Source organism: Aspergillus japonicus (genome assembly GCF_003184785.1).
Source record: "Aspergillus japonicus CBS 114.51 unplaced genomic scaffold BO86scaffold_88, whole genome shotgun sequence".
NCBI lineage: Eukaryota > Fungi > Ascomycota > Eurotiomycetes > Eurotiales > Aspergillaceae > Aspergillus > Aspergillus japonicus.
The window spans coordinates 14,199-36,234 of NW_020291725.1; the positions used below are offsets into that span (position 1 = coordinate 14,199).

At 51.5% G+C, this 22,036-nt stretch overlaps 6 protein-coding genes across 6 annotated transcripts; 4 read left to right on the forward strand and 2 right to left on the reverse strand.

Annotated features, from left to right (window-relative positions):
- Positions 1–858: 858 nt before the first annotated feature.
- Positions 859–2,793, reverse strand: BO86DRAFT_393135 (MFS transporter). The gene is made up of 6 exons (XM_025672959.1): positions 2,646–2,793; positions 2,322–2,567; positions 1,949–2,233; positions 1,383–1,898; positions 1,155–1,328; positions 859–1,102 (listed from the first exon to the last, which is right to left on the reverse strand). Exons 1-6 carry the CDS (start codon positions 2,743–2,745, stop codon positions 1,017–1,019), a joined length of 1,407 nt encoding a protein of 468 aa, XP_025522710.1. The 5' UTR covers positions 2,746–2,793; the 3' UTR covers positions 859–1,016.
- Positions 2,794–10,218: 7,425 nt separating this feature from the next.
- On the forward strand, positions 10,219–12,510 carry BO86DRAFT_237491 (beta-N-acetylhexosaminidase). The gene has a single exon (XM_025667067.1). The coding sequence runs from the start codon at positions 10,316–10,318 to the stop codon at positions 12,440–12,442; it is 2,127 nt and encodes a 708-aa protein (XP_025522711.1). The 5' UTR covers positions 10,219–10,315; the 3' UTR covers positions 12,443–12,510.
- An 801-nt stretch (positions 12,511–13,311) lies between these two features.
- On the forward strand, positions 13,312–14,163 carry BO86DRAFT_324774 (uncharacterized protein; the record flags this gene model as incomplete). The annotated part of the gene is made up of 1 exon (XM_025668493.1): positions 13,312–14,163. A coding segment is annotated over one exon (852 nt), but the record flags the coding sequence as incomplete, so codon positions are not given.
- A 202-nt stretch (positions 14,164–14,365) lies between these two features.
- On the forward strand, positions 14,366–15,417 carry BO86DRAFT_442324 (uncharacterized protein; the record flags this gene model as incomplete). The annotated part of the gene is made up of 3 exons (XM_025676299.1): positions 14,366–14,377; positions 14,688–15,120; positions 15,167–15,417. 3 exons carry the CDS (start codon positions 14,366–14,368, stop codon positions 15,415–15,417), a joined length of 696 nt encoding a protein of 231 aa, XP_025522713.1.
- Positions 15,418–15,842: 425 nt separating this feature from the next.
- On the reverse strand, positions 15,843–17,232 carry BO86DRAFT_451402 (SGNH/GDSL hydrolase family protein; the record flags this gene model as incomplete). The annotated part of the gene is made up of 3 exons (XM_025676857.1): positions 15,843–16,173; positions 16,291–16,977; positions 17,050–17,232. 3 exons carry the CDS (start codon positions 17,230–17,232, stop codon positions 15,937–15,939), a joined length of 1,107 nt encoding a protein of 368 aa, XP_025522714.1. The 3' UTR covers positions 15,843–15,936.
- Positions 17,233–19,800: 2,568 nt separating this feature from the next.
- BO86DRAFT_348605 (acyl--CoA ligase) lies at positions 19,801–21,943 on the forward strand. The gene is made up of 6 exons (XM_025669325.1): positions 19,801–20,130; positions 20,194–20,574; positions 20,652–20,927; positions 20,989–21,151; positions 21,203–21,525; positions 21,601–21,943. Exons 1-6 carry the CDS (start codon positions 19,855–19,857, stop codon positions 21,928–21,930), a joined length of 1,749 nt encoding a protein of 582 aa, XP_025522715.1. The 5' UTR covers positions 19,801–19,854; the 3' UTR covers positions 21,931–21,943.
- Positions 21,944–22,036: the final 93 nt, after the last annotated feature.

A 22,036-nucleotide genomic window follows, 5' to 3' on the forward strand; every position in this document is an offset into this window, starting at 1 on the left:
ATACTCAGATAGTATAGAGCGCTAGATCAGCGTGTGCGCTGTGTTGAAGAGACAAGCCTCGAAGGAGATATGCCGACATACACAGTAGTGGAAGGAGTTGGTGGCTGTAGAAGAGAAGTCCCGAATGGGAAGAAGTCCCGAGGCCGCCACGCAGGTTTAGGAAAAGAGGGGGCCTGGGGCCTTCCCCTGGGCTGCCTTAGCCTCCCTCCTCTCTTCCAGAACAAACAAACAAAACAAAAACAACACACCGTCTTCAAAGCTTTCTCCTATCTTCATCCCCTTCAACCACACTGCCTTACTCAGGATTAGACTGACTCACTGACTCGTTCAAACATCATGGATCGGGGTTACTTGTGTCTATTTTGAGATGAGCTCCATATTCCCCATCGCCAAACTAGCGAAACACTCCTATTGTCTCCAATCGGTCTCAGATACGCGCCAGAGCTCCTCCGCCCCGTGTGTCGAGCTAATGCACGTTTGCTCGAACCTCTGATCAAGTATGACTGTCATCAAACTTTATTGAGAGATCGACACTCATCCTGAAGTTTCCTGTCGGAGCCGGCAAACATTAAGGTTGCAGGGGGGTGGGAGCCTGGAGGTATCTCGCTCACGGAGACAATAACCGCCGACGCTCGCGTACTTTGCACTTCGTACCTCGGAGACATACATCTCGGATAATTGTGCCATGTCACATCTGACTTGTGCTACCGTGCCAGCCGATCCGATTGCAAGAACAGCCGACCGGCCTTGATTTAAGCGAGCCCCAAAGTGTCTCAAGGGTCCGGTTTCGTCCGGAGAACACTCTAAATAAGTCATTCTTAGTCGAGACTAGACGCCTCAAAAGCCACCGCTCAGTAAAAGGCAAACCAAAATTCATATCTGTCAAACAAAGGATACGTCTAAACTCAAAGCTTTTATGACATGTCTCATAAACGTCGTCCTTGGCATCACATGCAAAATGTTCTACGATACACCATGCAAACGAAACTTTAAGCAATCATGCGGGCGCACATCATCTATTGAGACTCCCTCACGCGGTCGAAATGCACCCGAGAGTCCAGGTTCCAGAACGCATTGACTCCGGAGACCGCACACACAACGGCTACCAACGTCAGCTTCAATCCGCAAGTGCCAAGCAGTCAACATCAACTTACCAATCACAGTGCTCATTTCATAGTACCCGACGTGCTCCGCCAGGTATCCAGAAAGCACGGGCCCGATAAATGCTCCCAGGGTCCAGCTCATGCTGGCCATGGAGAGGGCCCGCGAGTAGCCTCCATTGGGACCGAAGATTCCAGGCGTCTCGGCTTCGAGCTCGTCAATTGTGACTGCCGGAGTTACAGTTAGACTAACCCCCTATCCGTGGGATACAAGTAACGCACCTGTGGCTTCGATGGTTGCGGCCCCATTCATCAGACATGAAACGGATCCTACGAGGGTGACGCAGATCGTATAGATCACTTTTGCTCTGTCGCCTTCATTGACCCAAGGGAAGCGGTCGTCGCCCGGCATGCCAATCACCCACATGATTGGTGCCAGGAGAAGGAACCCCGCCGTCGTCGGCCACCTCGTACCAACCCGGTCTTTCAGCCAGCCACAAAACGGGCTAAGAATAATGCCAGGGCCCTGTAGGGCGAAGAACATCATCCCCGCGGGGAAACTTCCCCAATCGAATACGTCGCGGACATGGAGCGGAAGGGTAGTATCGAAGCTCGAGATCAGAACTGCGAAGGAGAAAAAGCTGACCACGCCGGCCAGGAATCGGCGATGCTGCAAGACAACGACATAGAACCTCCAGCCCGCCAGATTCGGTACGTTTACATTATTGGTGTTCCCCAGAAGCGGTGCATTCTCCGGATCCACCGAGGCGCTGTTGTGCGGAGGCTGCGTTACTTCTTCTGGCACAGAATTAGTTGGACGTTCGGGCGCGAGCTGAGACGCCACCTACCCTTTTTCTCTTTTGACTTTTCTAGCATGAGGAATCGCAGGACAATGTCTACGATCAGGATTGCGAAGGCGCTCGACCATGCGACCCAGTAGCCTCCCAGCTCAAAGAGTATTCCCGCTACCATGGGTCCGCCCGAGGTACCCGCTGCAACAATTAGGGAAATGACGCCGTAGGTTTTACCCAGATGCTCCGGCCGAACGTTATCTGCGATAGTGGCGTATCCTACGACCCAGATAAAGGAGCTCGCAATTGCCTGAACAAGACGACCGGCGAAAAGCGTGAAAGCTGTTTGCCTAGGCGTCAGCACATCCCCGCATCCCAACAGCGTATTCCTTCTGGCCTTCATCCGCCACGTAGTCGTAAGGTCACTCACTCGAAGTCGCCATCGCCAAAATTATGGACCCAATCAAAGCCGCCACTAGAGACCCAACCAGTAGCGCTCTCTTCGACGATAGCCCATCCGCATAGTGACCGATAAAAGGACTCGTAATCAGGGACGCTACCGCGCTCTCGGACAACAAGGCAAAACTCATGCGCTGCGTCAATGCGACGTCCAGTCCAAGGCGATTCTCAAGTACGTAGGGAAGAATCGGCACGAGGAACGTATATAGAAAAGTGTCTAAAATTACACAAAGTAAACCGTCAGCTCTTCATAACTTTCAGGCACTGTCAAAATTTTCTCTTATGGCGTGCTTACCCGTGAATAATGCGATGGCCATGGCACCCACGATGAACAAGGGCGAGGAGCGCCATTTCTGGCCCCATACTTTCCCTCCGATGGTGGGAGTATAAGTCATGATGCTGCTTTTGGCCGCACGGAACAGCAGCAGCAGAGTGAGTGTGAAGGTGCGAAGGAAAAGAGGGGAGACATGATGGATTTCTTAATGATAAGCAGAAATATGGCTGGAGGGGCCCCATCCGCGCCTTAGCTGCTATCGTGCGCGGCCTGGTGGTTGGTCAAAAAGCCCGCAAGACCCACCGCGTCGCCGATAAGGGATTTACTGTGGGCGGGGTTGCTGGGGAAAACACCTTGCATGGTGCAGAAACACATGTCTCTATTCTCTGAGGGGGAGCTCAGCTGAAGGAATTTTTTTCTTGCAGTAAGGGATTTGCTGGTAGGATTTGGGGGTGCCGATGTTGTTGGTGTGGGTGAGACAATAGACAGTGTATCGATTGACGGCCTCAATAGGCGGGATCGGCTTCAGCCGAGGTAGAATATTTTATGCTGCGGCAGCTGCGCTTCGCAAACATAGTTCACAACCACCAGAAAGCCCTGGTGAAATGTTTGACCTTTAGGCCCCATTACTGCAAGACATTACTCTATGCTGTGGTCTCTTTCACCATCAGGCTTTTTTGACGGAGTGAACATGACATGACACTGATTCAATGTTCTGGGTATATAATCATAAACCAATTCTCCTCTTATACAAGGAAGCCAGCTGATCAGAGTGAATATCGATATCATTGTGAATAGCAACATGAAAGGGTGTCAATGGATAGAGAGCCGGATACTTCCTGTCTTCTGACATAAAAACCCCCTCTCCCACCTTCCTTCCACCTTCTTCTTCTCTTCTTCCCCCAGAGTATCTCCTAGCCACTCCACACACAACCAGAACTGACAGTCAACGTCCTTGATTCCCTGGATTCAATCCAACATCCAAGGAGATGAGTTTCTTGATACACTGTTTGAAGACCTGCCATAGCATTTTCAAATCTCATTCGCGGTGGGGGATTTAACTTCCATTCCGTCAACATCCAAGTCCGGTGGCCCATCCCCTACTGAGTCCTCTTCTTCTCATATCCATCCTTCAAAAGCAAAAACAAGTTGACGACCCAGTCATCCAAGGGCCATCGCGTTCTTCTTTCAGTTTATCCTCCTCGTGGGTCTTCTCCTCCAGAAGGTGGGTGGGGTACTGGGGTAGTCGCGTCTCGGGGGTTATCGGGTCGCAGACTGCGCAAACACCCAGCTCGTGGATCAATCAGCTCCATAACGCCTCGCTAATCTGTCGGTGTGTGCGTCGGCGATAAACGCAGGAGTTTGCTCTGAGATGTGCGCAGTCCCTGTCAGGTCGCGAGAGGTGTCGGATAGCGCAGCCGTTATTGCACTCTGTCTTTTTTGTGGGGCGCAGTGCGTGGGGCCAGCTAGGAAATAGGTCCAGTTCTGCGAAACAACCCCATGCGACCAGAATCAGATTTAGAGAGTGCGTACAATGGCCAAGGTACGTGCTAAGCCTCCCAAGGAACCAAATCTTGACAGTGGATTCTGACATTCCCGTCTTCCGAGCGGGCAGAGTTCGGAAACGCATACCACATGCTTTCCTCTAGGATCTTGGACAGAATCAGGAAGAGTTACGGGCCGATCTGTGCTCTGGGCTTATGGATACCATGGCCGATGCATCGCGAAGACGGCGCAGTTGAGAGAACGGACAATGGACAGTTACGGTAATCTGTCCATAGTTATCCTCCGCACTACCAGACACGCCAGTCTACGGTGGTAGGACGGTTCTGGCTCCGCACCTCCAAATACGCCAGTCTACGGTGGTGGGACAGTCCTGGGACCTCACTGTCGAAAAGAGAATTCCTAACTGCCATTCGAAAGTCGACTGAGCGATATATGGAACCTTATGGTTACTGAGAATCTCGCTTCCGAAACCACAGTATAAGCGTTGGCCTGGCGATTCGACGCTGGAGGAACTGTCAGAAAAGTTCGTATCCCAAGTCACGTACAATCGTCTTCTGGGCGTGGAATCTAACATTTAACCTGTCTTCTAGGTCCTGTATGTGCTGGGCGGCAGTGCCGACAATAATAGCAGCTGGATCCTCGCCGGGCAGAGATCGGTCACGCATGTCTCGACAGACTTTAAAGTGGCCAGTGGCAGAACTACACTCCCCTTACCAGACCCTTACTTAAAATTACGATGCGGACGGGCTGGACGTTATCGCGGCGAATCTAGGCCGTCGACTGATTCATCCGTCGGGTCACGAGGGGAAGCTCTTCTACCATAGCGCATTACTACCGCTCAAACGACACAGTGACGGCCTGCAAGATGACGCACGGATCAATCCGATGGCTGAAAGGTGTCTGTGCAGTCAAAAGCCCTTCAGGTTGTCTGATCGGTCTGTGGTAGCTGGCGGCTGAGCCACGATGATCAAACGCTGAGGCAGCTGCTGGCTCTGTGCTAGGTTGGATGATCAACCTCCTAGGCGTTGATGCCCTAGTTCAGCAAGGCTTTCAGCACGCTGAGACTGTCCCACTGGCCAAGGGGAACCCCAAAGGTGGATAGGGAAGAGCTCAGTGATGCCGCAGCGCGGTAGACGACGGGCGTCGACTTCTCGCAATACGCCGTCTTGCAGTATGCGACCAACCAGCCGTACATCTGCAGCGCTGTGATGCAGCTTGAGTCTTTGACCCGTCGAGACAGTCAGGCTGACAGCCTGCTTCTGCATCCTTTGCAACATGGCCCGGCGAGCGATTCAGCGGGACGCAGACTGCCGTTCAGAGCGCAAACCGAGTATCATGTTAAGCGTATACCCTTTGAAGTGCAGACCGGGCAGAACGGTGATTGTAAGTATACTAGTTGCATGATCAAGATGTGGAGCAGAATTGACGAGAGATGCAGTGACATGGGCAGACTCGAGGCTGCGGGCGTTGTCCTGACACAGTACGATCGTGTTTAAAGTCTGGATCCGGACGCCATGATCGTCCATGCGTGCTGCACTGTGCATGTTGCGACACAAACCATCGTGACTAGAGCTGACTTGATTCTTTACCCGGGATAACCTTATCCACTGACGGACTTGCTAAACTGGCACAAAGCGGCTGATGTTATGCTCGTCACGGAGATGCTAAGCCCTGCGCTCAGAAATATCAACCATATCTGCCCACGCCTGGTTGCAGCCCACTGTGGTACCTGTGGCTTGAACCTTCGGCTTTCCAGAAGTTAACCCACACTGAGCCCCAGCAAGGAGAACGAGCCAGGTTCGACGCCGAACAGCACAAAACAGAAGATCGCAAACAGAAAGCAGCCAAGACCGTGATAATTTGGAAGCTGAGATTTGCGAGCACAGGCATGGAACTTGTCTGCCGCAGTATGGTGACTTGACTTTGGCCATAAGGTTTGTGGTCACTGCAAGTGAGTCGCTTCGGCTAAAGCTTCAGTTCGCACAGACATCCTCCATATCATCAACAGGTTATGAGCCCTCAGCTGCGCTCAGCTGAGCTCAGCTTGGCTCCAGCGTCTTGGATGAGAACAGCGCCATTTTTGATGAGACTATCAACTGAGCGCTTGCGAAGGTTGGAAGCTAGAGAAACGTGTCTCCAAGAACATTGATGCGGAGATTCTTACCAAGGATTCAGTGTCGATTGTGTTCGAAGTCATTGTGAACAGCGTCCCCTGTACTGCTTTACCCTCTCGGAATCTCTCAGCTACTGCACTTGAAATTGCAAACCTCATTGCACAAGAAACAAAAAGTCTTCAGTTCCATAGTCATTTGCATTCTGAGGTTGTGACACGAAGAATGCCCAGAACAGCCCACGAGGAGCAGAAGGCATATCTGAAAAGCCAGCATCAGACAACCGCCATCTGCAAATGAAATTTTGCTGTTAGTCGGAGGGTCCAGCGCGAACCTCAAAGCATCAACCCCAGTCCAGGACACTAAGGCTTTTGGGAATTATCAAGGCCGCTGCTCAAGCTTTCAGTTCACTGCTGGCCGGCCAATACACCAGGAGCTTTCTCTCGCAGTAACCAGGATCCATGCTATTGTCGCGCTCGTGATTGGGTTGTAAGACCTGTGTATTTACATCGCGCGCCGTTATCATCGTCCTCATCATTATGTTGCTCTCACACACCCTGTCTGTCCAGTGGAGCAAGGTTAGCATGGTCTGCTACGGATTTGCCAACCTATGTCTTCGACAAATCTCGCCGAGTTCAACGAAATGCTCAAGTTAAGCAAGAAATAGTTCTCGTCGAGATGCCAAAAGAGAAACAAAAGCGAAGGCCGCGAAAGCAATAAAACTCGACTCAGAATGTTCCATTCCAGCAAGTTATGAGAAAGAGGAGATAGTTCCACAACAAGACTGCCAATACCGCCGACTCGATAGGTCAGACAGTCAGTATGATGATGGCCATCCAGAGGATTTCGAGAATCTGGGCGTGCTAAACCAAAAAGAAACCTCGAGCCAGATGAGACTCTTCCAATGTCCTCCTCCAGATTTAGCAGGTATTCTACTGTTACTAAGCTGGGCGCAATTCGACATCGGGATTGGCATCAGATAAAGTAGGCGGGCCGTGGAACGCGATTGTGTTCATTCTCAATATGCACGGGTCACCCTCGGCAGCTGTCACGATGGAGACCACGGAAACATAAAAAACTTATCCAAAGGGGCGGTCAATGCCGTTGAGGATACACCGAAATGTCCGTCTCTCATAATAGTGGTCTCACCTCCTCTGATTGGCCCAAGGGCACGGAGGATCAATGCTAGCACATGAGCATTCGCAGAGCATCTCAGAGGAAGTCGCCCATTGCCCGTTCCCTATGGCGCCGAAGAAGAAATTGCTCATATGCCAAACTCTGCCCTCGTGTTCGAATCTATGAATCCCTCCGGAACTGCACAAAAAGCTTCGACGACTGGGGGCGCTGCAAGCACAGAGTTGGCGGGCTTTCGAGGGTACTCTAAACACAAAATAATCATCTCCGCCGTCTCAAGATCAGTCAAGTTCGAAACAAACACAGACGGCAGAGTGAGGAAGATGCCTACAGAATTGAGAGATAACTGGTGTATTGTGCCCTTTGACGCTTGCGGAGGGAGCAGCATCTTAGAAACCAGCCGTGATATTGACTGGCCTGCAAAGGAGATTGCGAGAGCCCTGCAAAGGAGAGACACCGCGGCACTGATACATGATGAGCTTGTTGCTATGTCCTTCATGACCTGGATATGGAAGCAAAGATTGTGGAAGAATGTGTTTCCTTCAGCTGCGACACCAGTACGGGGATTCGAGTTTCGGGATGGATAAATATAATGCTACCTCATACCTGTATCATATTTTGGCAACAGAGTGACTTAGTCTCTGATATTCCGTCATCGTCCGCTACAAAAAAGAGTGTCCACAGTTTTGAACAGCTTAAAGTCGCCTGAGATCTCCGCGCAGAAGTGGTTATCCGCCTCGGCCAAACATGAACCAACTGCATCTGGACTTCGCGCTGATTTTGTTGTGCCGTGATAATCACCAGTAATTTAAATGTATTAATGATGCGGGCAATAACAACATGATGAAACACCATCTGTTCCAGCTCGATGTTGGATGAACCGCGCGACTCGTCCTGTAGAAGATCTACGTCAACAATCCCTTCACTCTGCGGGTAGAAAACCTACATTCGCATACAGACGGCCAAGCCTCTACAAATCGATACAGCTACGTACAGAGAACTTCACGCAACGATAAAGCGACGTACGAGCGAGTACGAATCCCTACAGCACAGGGTCCTGAGAAGCAATGGATATGCCAGGTGGCAAAGACTTACCGGTAATAAACCCCACGGCTAAAGCAACAGTGTTCGAACAGATACTATCGGGTCTTCCTGTCGTGCGCCATTCCATAGAGCATGAAATGCAACCACAATACGTCAGATTATACCCATCGGCGGAAAGCGAAGTTATTCCTGCAGCGGGATGTGGTGCGGTAGGGTGGTCAAGTGCAAAAGAGTGCGTGGTCCATGAGGAGGGCCAGCAATCAGCGTCCATGTACTGTGCGAACTGCGCATACAGCTTGTCAATGTACAAATGCACATCCCACCCATGAAGCAAACCTCTTCAGAACTCCTGGACAGCGGGGTATCACTTATCCGGGCGCTTACAAAATGTTCACCACACGGAAAGAGGGTGGCATTTTGGATCGCGCAGAGGAGTAGCGCCCTGTTCGCTAAGTCCACACGAGGTAACCATGAACATCCTGCGGCATGAGCGTGGCCTGCTAGATCGGGCTCGGTCACGAAAGTCAAGTTATGACCTGACTGAGACAGGGGGGATCTGGTCGGAAGATAACCTTCAGAGTTGGAATGAAGTCTTTTGCTTTCAAAAGAGGAAGGAGTACCCCGAAACATCATGTAAACGAAGGATCAACAGAGAACCCCAGTCAGGGTTTCGCGTATCTTGCCGGCTCTCAGCCCACCAGATTCAGTCGTACACCTCTTAGCCATGCATTACTGGTGGTCCATGCTGCTCCACGGTCTACTGTACATAGATACTCGGCCCATAAGGTATTGAGCTACAAGTCCGAAGTCAGAAACACCTTCGATATGAACGGCACAGGCCAAATATCTGCACAAACAAACAGCAAAGCTCAAGGGTGCAAGCAGGTGATAATGAACATAATCCAAGGCACAAGAACATGCCGAATGCTGTTCCGCTTTGGAAATGTGAAGAGATGCCTAGACACAGCTCAGAGTCTCCACATAGGGCATTCGGCGGAGCATGCACCAAGTATAGTGTAACAGACGGCCCGATGCCGGGGTCAATTGCATACGCTCCCAATACCATCGCCACTCCCGGAATGACTATTGATTTGACGTAGCCGTCCTGATGCCGGGGCAGTAGCCCGACTCCGCATCGAAGATGACAGCACTATTTATCGATCCTAACAAGATTCAGATGCATATCTACAGAATCCTAGTTATATGTTAGCCAGAATATACTTCCCAAGAGAGTAATCTATCCATTTGAAGAAGATATTTGAGTAGAGTCTTTTCCATTTGGAGTTAAACCGCAGGCTTCAGTAGAATGGGGAGTTGTTCTTCGTGTGACCGTCATCTCCCAGCTAGCTTTTTGCCTTTTTCATTCCTTCCACCAGGAACTTGTGCACGAGCTTGCTTTTCTAGACACGTAAAAAGGGTAGATGTAATAGAAGGGTCCGATGAGAGGCTAGTAGTTCGGGCCACGCAAGGGATGGTGTGGTGGATGCCGACGCGAAAACAAACCCTAGCACACTGTAACTTACGGCCCTCTGCGCAGCTAGCAGGTATAGGGCAGCCCGAAGACAAATTGATAACGACAGCAGAGGAGCTCAATGCTGCATTGGAAACTGGTCTGGCCAGCTGTCATCACGGTTGTGTACACTGCGACCACATTCCTCATCTCTTGGCGTATGAACGATCGGCATTTGGGGGACCGTTCTGGTGATACAATAGGCCAGCCCCGTAGGATGCATTGTTTATTCCCCGCATCGAAATGCAACGCCTCGGGCGTGGTGCAACCCCCACTTCAGATATTTCTTCAGAAAACTGTTTACTGTCGACCAGCCTGCTATATTTCCTTTCCATTAAACTCCCCTTGAAAGCGGAGGCTATGGTTGACCATTACGATTTTACGTCATGAAGTTTGTGGCCTTTTCCTACCTGGCTGCGGTTGCGTGTGCTCTTCAGGTTCTTCCCCCTGTCGCGTGGAATGCAAGTGGATTGTCGGGAGAAGGATTTGACATCAGAGCAGTAGAGAAGAAAATCTTCATTACCAGCAGTTTTGCAACTCGTCGGGACGACAATGGGTTGACTCTGATTCCTCCCTCCGCTGGGGAACTTGCAGAGACCTTCCGTCAGGACCTGCAGGCAGTGACGAACACGTCGTGGGTGCTGCACACGGTAGACGCGTTTCCAGATACTGAAACAGGAATATTTCTGGATAGTGTGGACGTTCAGCAGGTCAACTTGACTTATGAGAACAAGGAGCCGACCGAGGAAGGCTATGAGCTCGTCTTCAGTGCCGATAGGGCATACATTCGCGGTTCTGGTGCTCGAGGGATGTGGTGGGGAACGCGAACATTTCTCCAGCAGTTGCTGATTCACGACTTGGGGATCGTGCCAGCCGGACGGACCCTTGACGCGCCTTCGTCGGTCACGCGGGGGGTTCTACTCGATGCGGGCCGGAAATGGTACTCTCCCGGATTCCTCAAGGACTTGTGCACGTATGCCTCGTTTTTTAAGCTGTCTGAGTTCCACTATCACAGCAGTGACAATTACCCGTTGAACCGCGGGCATAACGAGACGTGGTATGAAGTTTATTCGCAGTTCTCCTTGCGACCCGAAAGCGCGAAGTTGCAGGGGCTGGTGCAAAGATCGAATGAGACGCTGTCGCGGGCTGAGTTTGAGGACTTCCAGCATCATTGCGCGCAACGCGGAGTGACCGTCATTCCTGAGATCGAAGCGCCCGGCCATTCTTTGTCAATCACCAAGTGGAAGCCGGAGCTGGCGTTAGAGCCAAAGGATCTGCTCAATTTGACGCACCCGGATACACTGCCGCTGATCAAGTCGATATGGGCAGAGTTCTTGCCGTGGTTTCAGACCAAAGAAGTCCATATCGGAGCGGATGAGTACGACTCAGCATTGGCGGACGATTACATCGACTTTGTGAATGAGATGGCTGCCTTCATGAATGAGACTGCCGGCAAGAAAGTTCGCATCTGGGGAACGTACGAACCATCGAACACCCGCAGCATCTCCAAGAATGTCATGATTCAGCACTGGCAGTATGGACAGTCAGATCCCGTTAGCCTTGCAAGAGATGGCTATGAGTTGATCAATTCCGAAGATTGGTGGGCATACATGTCCCTGAAAAATGACCACATGCCCATCGTTCCCGCCCCATATCCGCCATCGTTCAATAATACTAGATTACTGAATTTCGGGGGGAGCGACGGCCGGCAATGGACCCCACCGTTGTTCAACCCATACAATCTCACGAACCAACCCGATCCGAGGCGTGTCCAGGGAGCCATCATCGCAGCCTGGAATGACAATGGCCCTGACGCGACGACGCAGCTGGAGGCATACTATGCCCTCCGTGATGGTATTCCAACCTTCGCATCCCGTGTATGGGCTGGTAACCGTGGGCAGGAGCTAAATATATCGAGCTTATCGGAGTCTATACGCGTGCTGACTGCGAATGCGGTGGCGCAGAATCTGGATCGGCGGCTTTCTGGAGATGTGGATCGGGATGGAGAAGTGCTGGTCTGCTGGGATGCAATGAACGAGAATGACACGACAAAAGTTCACTTGGGATATGGGAGTAAAGGGATGAACTATTCGCTGGAGCTGAACGTGACGGGTCCTTTTACTCTCTCCTCTGATGATGCAACGCTCAAGCTTGAATTCGATGGTTCACTAACCTTCATCTCAGATGGATGGGAATATCCTCTCCGGTCTGTGTCTGAAGCCGATGGATTTGATCCTGCGTACCCTGGTCGTATATGGGTCAACGAGACGACCTCCACGCATGAACCGGTGACTGTGCCGTTGGGAAGTCTGATCACGATCCAGACGGATGCTGTTGGTGGAAGTCGCGTTTGGATCGATGGTTCATTCGCTGGCAGGTTTGAAGTGTTTGTCTTTGGAGGAAAGAACACTTTGTTTTCTTGGAGTCAAATGGTCTTCGTTGCACCGTTGGAATGGGTAGAGGGGGGCATACGCCACTTGCGACTCAGATCCTATGATGAGCATGACACTTAATGTAAAGACGAGGGGCTTTCGAGATATTAAAGTAGCAATCAATCAAAAGTGACCATTCTGGCTAAGCATTTGGGAATTATTGTTCCGCACTACCGTGGGGAAAGGGACCTTTGCTCTTTGTCAAGTCATGAACCGCTGGCTAAGTGAAGGGTAAACTCAAGGCCCGTAGACTGTGCACTTTTCTTGCCAGGCAATGTTTCACCCCCACTTCACCTTGACCTCTATTCATCAAGTCATTATCTTCTCTCCGTCCCCTACCTCAGTTTCTTGTGACCACTGCGGACTCTACAATTTTGACTACTTGGCCACACTCTTGATCTCACTCTAACAGGACCATAGCTGCGCTGCGCTAGTATCCATCACTGAATTCAGGCTGAAACAACATTCCATTTTCCTCATACACCGCCAGAACTCACCTCTCTCATCAGATCAAACGTTATATTCTTCTCGTCGTCCCTCTAGACTCAAGCTAAACTCCTCTCATTCATATACAATTATCTGCGAAGAAGCATGGATCCAGAAGACGAGATAGTTTGGTGTCAAAGTCCTCAAGATTCCGAACAAGAAAATGATGATGGCTCCCTTCGACCCATGTCATATGCTTTCTGCCTGAGCAAAAACTATGTTCGGGATTGGAGCAACAGAGATGCCTTTCGCGAGTTGTATCAGAACTGGTGGGTGCCATTCCACACTCGAAAGCTGAAATTACCTCTGACAGACTCCTACTATGAAACGATAGGAAGGATGGCATTCTGGTCTCATTCCATCTAGATCAGCGCGACTTCCGACCAGAAATTGAGTATCGTCCAAATGAGACTCAAACTCGCCTATACCATCCACATAACATCCGAGATGGAACCAGAGAGCTATTGGGCTATATCATCCACAAGAAACGAACTGGCGGCCTTGAACTGAGCAATTTTGACGCGCGGTTGACCTCCCGGGACTTGGACTTTGGAGGGACAACCAAGCAAGGCGACAATAAATCGTTAGCTGGCCAGCATGGTGAGGGTCTCAAGATTGCTGCTCTAGTTCTCCGTCGCAAAGGGTTCCGTGTGCAGATGGTCTCGAGCAAGTACAATTTCAACTTCGGGTTCAGAGGCGCGTGCAAGTCTCGGATGTATTGCAAGCTCTCGCCGATATCCCCGGCTACGTTAGCCAAGAAAAAGCAGACTTGCCGTCCTAACAAACCAGGTGATCTCATAAGCGACCCTTCAAAAGACGTGTCGGTTTTCATCACGAAAGGGCGAGGTGCCAGTGGGGTGAAAGTCATTCTAGACGAGTTTCAGCAGTGGAGACGCGTGGCCTTGGAGCTGGACATGCCATCACCCCAGAACATTATTCAAACTGATCATGGAGATCTTATTTTGGATCGTGGGAAATATAAAGACCGCATGTACCTCAAAGGTATTCTACTTTCACGTCCTGGGTCAAAAGGAAGGGAATTCTGGTACGGCTACAATCTCTTGGCAGGAGAAACAAATCGTGAACGACAGAGTCTAGCGAGTCCAGAGGAGGAAGCCCTGTTAGTGACCAAAATTTGGGCGGCTGCCATTGAGAATGGCGGAGCAAGCATCGTTCAAAAATATACGGACCTGCTAAACAAGCATTATGAGTGTGCGGATGTTTCCATGGCGGATAAGCAGGTATCGAAAGCCACGGCACATCAAGCGTACAGAAACGGACGGTACTCATTACTTCTGTCGGTTTGCCATTCGTGATAAAAGCAATGGAAATTCAGCCTGCTTCACGCCACTTAGTTCCGGGCTTCTTTCACGTCAATATCGCTGGAAACGTCCTCGTTATGCGCCGTCCAAGCCAATTGTCATTGACCTGAGTCCACGGGATCTAGGACTTGCTGAAGGTTTTACCCAGGCTGAATTTGACATCATCGCTGGTTTGGGATTCAACTCGGAACAGGACATGACTTGGAAGGTAAATTTGCAACCTCCAGATCTGACCCCACCCACACTCATCGCTAACTCTAATCACGATGATAGACCAGGTATCCTACAGCAACTACTTATGATGAGAGTCCGCCGTCCGTTCTTTCGCACCTGAGACGTGGAAAGTTGCTGCCTCCTCAGGATGTGAAAGCTGGCGTTCCGAAAGTTCTGATTTTCTCGGAGACTGGGCCATTGATCATCGGAAGTGGTCAAGACCCCGACTTTGAGCTGCCCTTCCTGAACATAATTGATGAACTAATGCCAGCGAGGACAACTTTGACTTTCTGGTCTGCATACAGCCAGTAGGAATCCTGCATTCACAGTACCTTCCTTCATTTGCAAGGGCTGTTCTCGAACTCCTGAAGAAACGACACTCGGTGCATGTTTTCAGCGTCCGCCTACCAGATCATGGGATCTCGAACAGCCAGACATATGTTGTGCTGCTTTCCTCACCCATCTGCTCTGACTTCCCTTGGCCTGCGACCCACCTTGACACAAAGAGCATCGAAGAACAGATCGGCGATCTCAAGTCTACAAACCCTCGGGCGGATGATGAACACCCTACGGCAGGAATACATGTATTCTTGAATCCTGCGGGTCAGGCCAATGTCTACAACCATGGTACCGGCCAGCTACCTGATGCGGCTGGCAAGCCGTACTTTGAAACCGTCGACTTCCAGAGCAAGATCATCTTGCCAACACTTTACAGCGATCACGGCTGGCTGCACCCTAGTAAGTTGCCGTTGCGTCGTGGATGGCTCAAAGCTAACTGGCATAGCTCGTCACGATATTCTCACGGTCCGCGAATGCGCTCGCATCCAGGGGTTTCCCGATGGTTACATCTTCTACGGTGCGGACAAGGCCCTTCGCTCTCAGATCATTGCATCGTTTCCGCCACCTATCGCGCGGGGCATCGCGGAGGCAATTCGTAACATCATCAAGGAGCATACGGCGCCCGGGTTGGATACAAGCACCTTTGCCAATTTGAACCTGGGTGGTCGACCGCAGAAGAGGACTCGTGTGGACTGATACATGACACATGCCTGGCTTCATTAGCCATCACAGCATGCATCTACAATTGGATCCAATTGGTGTCACTGGTTGGGAGATCGAAGCAACGGAGTTTGGACACGATCTTTCTTCGATGCTCGAACCCTGTCTCTTTCACTTGGATATTTCGGTGGTCCGTAAGGTATCGGGGAACAATTGAGTGTATTATCTGGGGGGCATGAGATTGCAATATGCAGGTATCTACTGAATTTAATCAGTTGCACCAGCATTCTCTTTCGGTAGATTTCCTTCGTACTACCACTCTATCATTTCGTCACTTATCATAGTTCAATTCCAAACTTGCTAACCGAATACGAGTTGAGTAACGTAGACTACTTTTTCTTTGACCACCGTAGAGACAAATGGGACTTTCACGCAGTCATCAAGCAGCTGCGTTAGGTAATCAGCATCACTTGCTGCGCAGCAAGCAAACAAAAACGAAGCTCATTCCTCATTGTCACATCTAAACCGAACTGTTGGCACTTCTTTCACCCCATTTCACGACCAATACTCGGCAAACCGACTCTTCCCGCTCACCACCTTGATAAACTCCTCCGCGATGATCTGATCCGTCCGCGCGGATGGATGCAGTTGGTCGAACCACAGGAACGAATCCGGACTGTCCGATCTTATACAGTCTGTTCCATTGATATTGCAATGATACTCGAATCCGGTGACATTCGCCGGCGCAGTGCCGTTCAGATACTGTGTGGGGTTATAATAGATCTCGGAGATCTGAGACTTTGCATCAGCACTCAACTTCACCCATTGCACTACCACATTCCCCCCCAAACAATCTTCTCCCTTTCCCCTCCCCCCTCAACCTCCACCCAAGAAGAGAAGAAAACTCACCAAAGAATAAACATCCATAACCGCCACCTGCACCCCCGGCCACCGCTTTTTGACCAACACCTCGACGGGCGTGCGATACCGAAACGCCTCATTCACCAACACGACCTGGCCCTCCATGCGGCCACTGATCTCCGTCAGATTCGCCGGCTTATCCTTCCAGTAGTTATTCGGCCCGACCCCGCCATTGTCCGGCGTCGCATACAACGGCGCCAGCTGCAGCGGCACCACATTCATGATCACGAAGTACTTCGCTGCTCTGCTGCCCCCCTTATCCTTCCGTGCCGAGCCACCCGACGAAGCGTTGTACACCCCATCCAACGCCGTGTACACACAATCCAGATAATCCACGAGCGTGGCATTGTTGAGCTGCGAGTCCGTGAGGAAGGCATTATTCCCGAGATCATTGGTGCCGATCCAGATGGCGTAGACGGTTTCGTCGGCAGCGAGGTTCAAGAAGGGTTGGTTGGTGGCGGGGTCGGTGTAGGCCGCGTCCGCGGTGAAGGCGGGCACCTCGTAGTCCAGCACGGAGGGGAACAGGTAGCCCGCCGTGGGGTCGTAGGCGCGCGCGATGATCTCGTTGGAGCAGGTGGCGCCGGCGACGGCGTAGTTGTACCGGTTTTTGGTGGTCGGGTGGAAGGTCGAGACATAGTGCGGCCAGGTTGGGCCGCCGGAGGAGGAGATGTTGGCCTTTTCTTGTGGGTTAATTTGTGTTGGAGGTGAAGATTTGGGGGGGGGGGGGGTTCATGGATGTCAACCTACGTCCGGTTCGACCCATCCCACCGGCGGAGCGGAGTCATTATGTGTTGAGAAGTATGAGAATCGTGTATCGTCGGTGTAGCTATCCCCAAAGGTGACTAGAGTGGTGAATTTCCGCGGCCCCCAGCCGGAGGAGGCGGATGCCTTTAGCCCTAAGAGTAGTTGTAGTAGTAGCACTTGTCGCATGGTGATGGAGGGGAGAACAAGAATGCTGGAGGTGGAGATTAGAGTTCAGGAACTTCGGTCACCAGCGCTGAGTGTATTTATATTCTAGTTCACTTCCCTCATCGAGCGTCTCTCTCCGCCTTTTTCGTCGAATGTGTGCATCATAACAGTGGGAAAAGTGTTCGCGGATGGTCGGGATCCTCCCTATTTAGCCGGCTGCGGATGCCGCATCCGGTGTGTATGGGTGTGTGCTGGAGCGGTATAGCTGGCTCCCCCCCCCCCCCGCAGCTTGTAAACTGTCTGCAGCATGGTTCAATAGCGGGTAACTCAATCATGTTGATCGCTTCTGGTTCGCGGAAAATCGACCCAAGTCTGAGCTGGGAAGATGCTGCAGGCGTGGCTTTTATCCGGTACGGTACGCAAGGGGGGAATGAGAAGCTTCCCGGTTGAGTTGTTTGTTCCTGTCAGGCGGTGGTTGATTTTATCCCCGCGTGGAATGATGTAGTAAAGAGGTTCCCCGCGTCAGAAATGCTTAGCCCGAAGGTTAGCCCGTCTTTGATAGGTGGTATGATTGCATTGCTGGTTAAGCGAGGTGCAAGTTATGGGGTTTTTTTTTTTTTTCTTGTCGAGGTGCTTGCTGTGTTCCTCTCGTTTATGGCGGCGTACCTAGGCTAGGCAAAAGTCGTTGTCGGGCAGGATGAGAGCTTTTCAGCGAAAAAGAAACGATTACTTGTGTATTATGAGGCCTTGTCCATAGATCCTAGTGCCTGTGCCTGGTGAGGTTTCTTGTTGGAATGGTCGCGGCTCCTGTGTCTACCAGGGTTCGATGAACTTTGACTAGGCTTCGAGCAAGTTCTTGCGCACAGCACTCATGGTACGCCTCTCGAGCTAGAAAGTACAATATCTCAAGCTGATTCCTTCTAGGCAGGGCCTACTAGGTAGTGTAAAGACTTGGCCGTTTAAGATTCTACTACTTGATCACGTTCGTTACTCTCATTGGCAAAGGGAGCGACCCCGGTTATTGGCAAGCATTTCTTCCATACCCTAATAGCAATGCATCCAAGAAGTTTCGAAACTCAAACCTAGATTCGAACTTTGCAAGCCCCACGAAGAGTAACGCACACAGATATTACGGGGAGTGTCCAAATACTTTGCTGTCTCCAAGCGAGTCAAACCGAGCGTCTGCGAAACCGAAACCAATGCGGCCCGACTCCAGTCTATCCCATATTCTCCGATCCACACAAAACCATCGAACCGGGTCCAAGCCTGGTTGCAACCTGAAACTCGAAGCTGAAATATCTGTCATTTTGACCGGCATGTCAGCCCCATTTGCCAGAGGAACACACGCTTCTGGTGGTGCATGCCTTATTGCTTCGCCTCCGTGCAATCTCGCGCCTCATGGCCTCGTTGATGGCAGCTGCGACAGATCTGGTCGGGACAGGCGCGTGCGATGTGGCCCAGCTTCAGGCAGGTGTAGCAGCGCGGAACTGGGCACTCCTTGGTGGAATGGCCCTCGCCGCCGCAGTTTTCGCAGCGATCCATGAAGTGGTTGTCTTGTTCGATGCGGTAGGTTTGCTGGTGGGATTATTAATGAGGAATATAGGAGATATAGCTGATTTCTTGCGTCGTAGAGATGGAGGTTGATGAAGACGATCGCGTCAAGGAGATTTATGTCAACCTTATATTGTAGAGCAATGCGTGGGCTGATGGTTCGCAACGGGCCTTGGTGAATTCATTGAGGTGTGTCTGCTGCTGTCGCTGATGTGATCGCTTTGTTCGATACTCGTGGTGAATGAGAATAGTATCTGCGTAGGGGAAAAAAAAAAGGCCGAACATGCTGCGAAGGATTAACCTGGGTTAGTGAATGATTTGACGATCATCGCAACGGTCGGGGGCATGACCGGCAAGTAAAGGAGGATGTAACGGTGGCAGCTCGATTTCCGCATTCGCATCCGCATTCATTGATGTCATGACCTGCTCATTACCATTGAGGTCGAGACTACAGCTTGCCGTGGTGAATGGGTATGCAACTGCTTGGTTGTGAAGCATGATGAGGAGGAAGAGTAAGACCAAGACTTTGAGAAGGTGCAGGGCCCAAAAATAGGGAGCGGCGATCTCTCTCCATTTTTCCAACAACTCTCTCCTCCCCCTCGGCCGGCTAACCCAAAATGCGGGGAATGCAAAGACGCTCCCCACAACAACCACAACAACAACGGGCTGCCTCGGTTATTTCGCCAACACCGAATTCCTGTACAGTACTTTGCATACTACAGTCTTTCTAGATGTTTGCTATTAGGAGCATTGCGGTGCACAATCTAGGCTATTATCCATCATCTGGAGCAGGCCTTATGGAAACTCTCAACCACATCAGATAATCACCGTCCATGGGTATGACCCGGTCTCCAACCGGTTCCTTGCGAATTGGACCAAAGCCATCCATCCATCCCAATTACACAAAAAGCCTCGGCTTTCCCGCCGATAAGGAGAAGCTTTCCCCGCAAGACCCTCCCCGGCCCGTTTACTTATTGCTCCTTCTCCCCATCGTCCATTTAGCTCATCTTTTAATTTCTTTTCTCTCTCTCGTCAAGTCCCCCTAATTACCCCCCTTCCCACCAGCCAATACCCCCGAAGGAAACCAGAAATATGGTCTTCGGTCCCCCTAAATCGGCCGGCAAATTGTCGCCCATCCCCGACAGTATCTCCCTCGCCGAGTTCATGCTCACCGATCTCCACGGCCGCAACCCTCTCGGCTACTCGCAGAATCCTTTTACCTGTGGAGTCACCGGTAAAACTTATTCATGGCTGGATGTGGTAGATCGCGTCGAATATCTGGCACGCTCGCTCTCGAGCCGATTCAACTGGCAGCCCAATGCAGGCAGCGAGTGGGATAAGACCTTGGCGATTTTCAGTGTGAATACCGTACGTCAATCCCGTGGGTGGAGATTTGTGAGGTAGCTGACACTGATTGCTGCTCCTTCTTAGATCGATACATTGACGCTTTCCTGGGCCGTGCATCGACTGGGTGGAGTGGCCAGCCCCGCTAACGCGGCCTACTCGGCCGCCGAACTCAAATATCAGCTGCAGGACTCCAGAGCCACCGTGCTCTTCACATGTTTGCCATTGTTGAAGACGGCGCTGGAAGCTGCCGATGCTGCCGGTCTCCCCAGGGATCGCATCTTCTTGCTCGAGGTGCCCGCGCAACTCATCCCGGGAGCCAAGGCTCCAGCCGAGTTCAAGACGGTGGACCATTTGATTGAAGCAGGAAAGGCATTGCCGAAAGTTGCAGCCTTGAATTGGGGCCCCGGGGAGGGGGCTCGTCGGACGGCATTTCTGTGCTATTCGAGTGGCACGTCCGGATTGCCGGTAGGTGGTTGCGATTAGCAGACATTGACCCAGATGCAGAAACAGACATGGGGGCTAACGGTTGGAGTGGCTTGCAGAAAGGAGTCATGATCTCACACCGCAATGTGATCGCCAACGTACTACAGATCAAAGCATTCGAGCAGGATTACCGCGATTCGCGCAAGGATCCCGGAACGCAAAGTGAACCGACCGATGTCGTGATGTGCTTGCTCCCGCAGAGCCATATCTACTCCCTCGTGGTGATGTGTCACGCTGGTCCGTGGAGAGGGGATAATGTGGTGGTGCTGCCCCGATTTGAACTCGATTCCTTCTTGGCTTGTATCCAGGATTTCAAGATCACTTCGTTGTTTGTGGTGAGTGATGATGCGCGAATGAGACCACGAGCCTCCGCAAGCTGACCACAACGCTGTATAGGTCCCTCCGATTCTGATCAACATGATCCGCAATGCGAAGACTTGCGCCAAATACGATCTCACTGCCGTCAGATCCGTCTTCACGGGGGCTGCGCCGCTGGGGATGGAAACCGCCGAAGAGTTCCAGAAGCTTTATCCCTCGGTGACGATAAGACAAGGATATGGTAAGAAAGCTCACTCTGCGGCATTCTCCGTATTCTAACACATGATACTAGGTTTGACGGAAACATCGACGGTTGTCACCTCCACGCATCCTTGGGATGTATGGTTCGGCTCCTCCGGCACGATCCTGCCGGGGGTGGAGGCCAAGATAGTAACACCAGAAGGCGAAGAGATTACAAGCTACGACACTCCTGGAGAGCTTGTCGTCCGCAGCCCTAGCGTTGTATTAGGGTATCTGAACAACGACAAAGCCACCAAGGAAACATTCAAAGACGGCTGGATGTATACGGGCGACGAGGCCGTGATCCGCTTGAGCCCTCAGAAAACGGAGCACGTCTTCATTGTAGACCGCATCAAGGAGTTGATCAAAGTCAAAGTAAGTTGCGCAATGCTTTCGCCCCTTGCATATGCTATCATGCACCATGGCCGCTGACGTGTCGCATCTGCACAGGGTCTGCAAGTCGCGCCGGCTGAGCTGGAGGCCCATCTTCTCACGCACCCTGCCGTGGCGGATTGTGCTGTGATCGCGATCCCTGACGATTCCGCTGGCGAGGTCCCCAAGGCGATCGTAGTGAGGTCCCCGTCCGCCACGGGCAGTGATGAGGACGTGATTCAGTCGATCAAGAAGCACGTCGAGGAGCACAAGGCCCGGCACAAGTGGCTCAAAGGTGGGGTTCGCTTCCTTGATGTCATCCCCAAGAGCCCCAGTGGCAAGATCTTGCGCCGTTTGTTGCGCGACCAGGAGAAGGAGGCCCGCAGACAGGCAGGCTCGAGACTTTGAGCTTCGTGTGCGCTTGAAGCTATCCTGAAAGTTGCGAGGTAGACATCACTAGATACGTGGTCATGTGTAGATATTTCTTTCGATACATCTTTTACAATTGAGTAAT

Coding starts and splice junctions, on each gene's coding strand:
- BO86DRAFT_237491 (XM_025667067.1), top strand. CDS start 10,316: ATGAAGTTTGTGGCCTTTTCCTACCTGGCTGCGGTTGCGTGTGCTCTT.
- BO86DRAFT_348605 (XM_025669325.1), top strand. CDS start 19,855: ATGGTCTTCGGTCCCCCTAAATCGGCCGGCAAATTGTCGCCCATCCCC. Junction 20,575..20,651: donor GTGGCACGTCCGGATTGCCG/GTAGGTGGTTGC, acceptor AGTGGCTTGCAG/AAAGGAGTCATGATCTCACA. Junction 21,152..21,202: donor GACGATAAGACAAGGATATG/GTAAGAAAGCTC, acceptor ACATGATACTAG/GTTTGACGGAAACATCGACG.
- BO86DRAFT_393135 (XM_025672959.1), bottom strand. CDS start 2,745: ATGACTTATACTCCCACCATCGGAGGGAAAGTATGGGGCCAGAAATGG. Junction 2,234..2,321: donor TTTGGCGATGGCGACTTCGA/GTGAGTGACCTT, acceptor CTAGGCAAACAG/CTTTCACGCTTTTCGCCGGT. Junction 1,103..1,154: donor TGAAATGAGCACTGTGATTG/GTAAGTTGATGT, acceptor TGACGTTGGTAG/CCGTTGTGTGTGCGGTCTCC.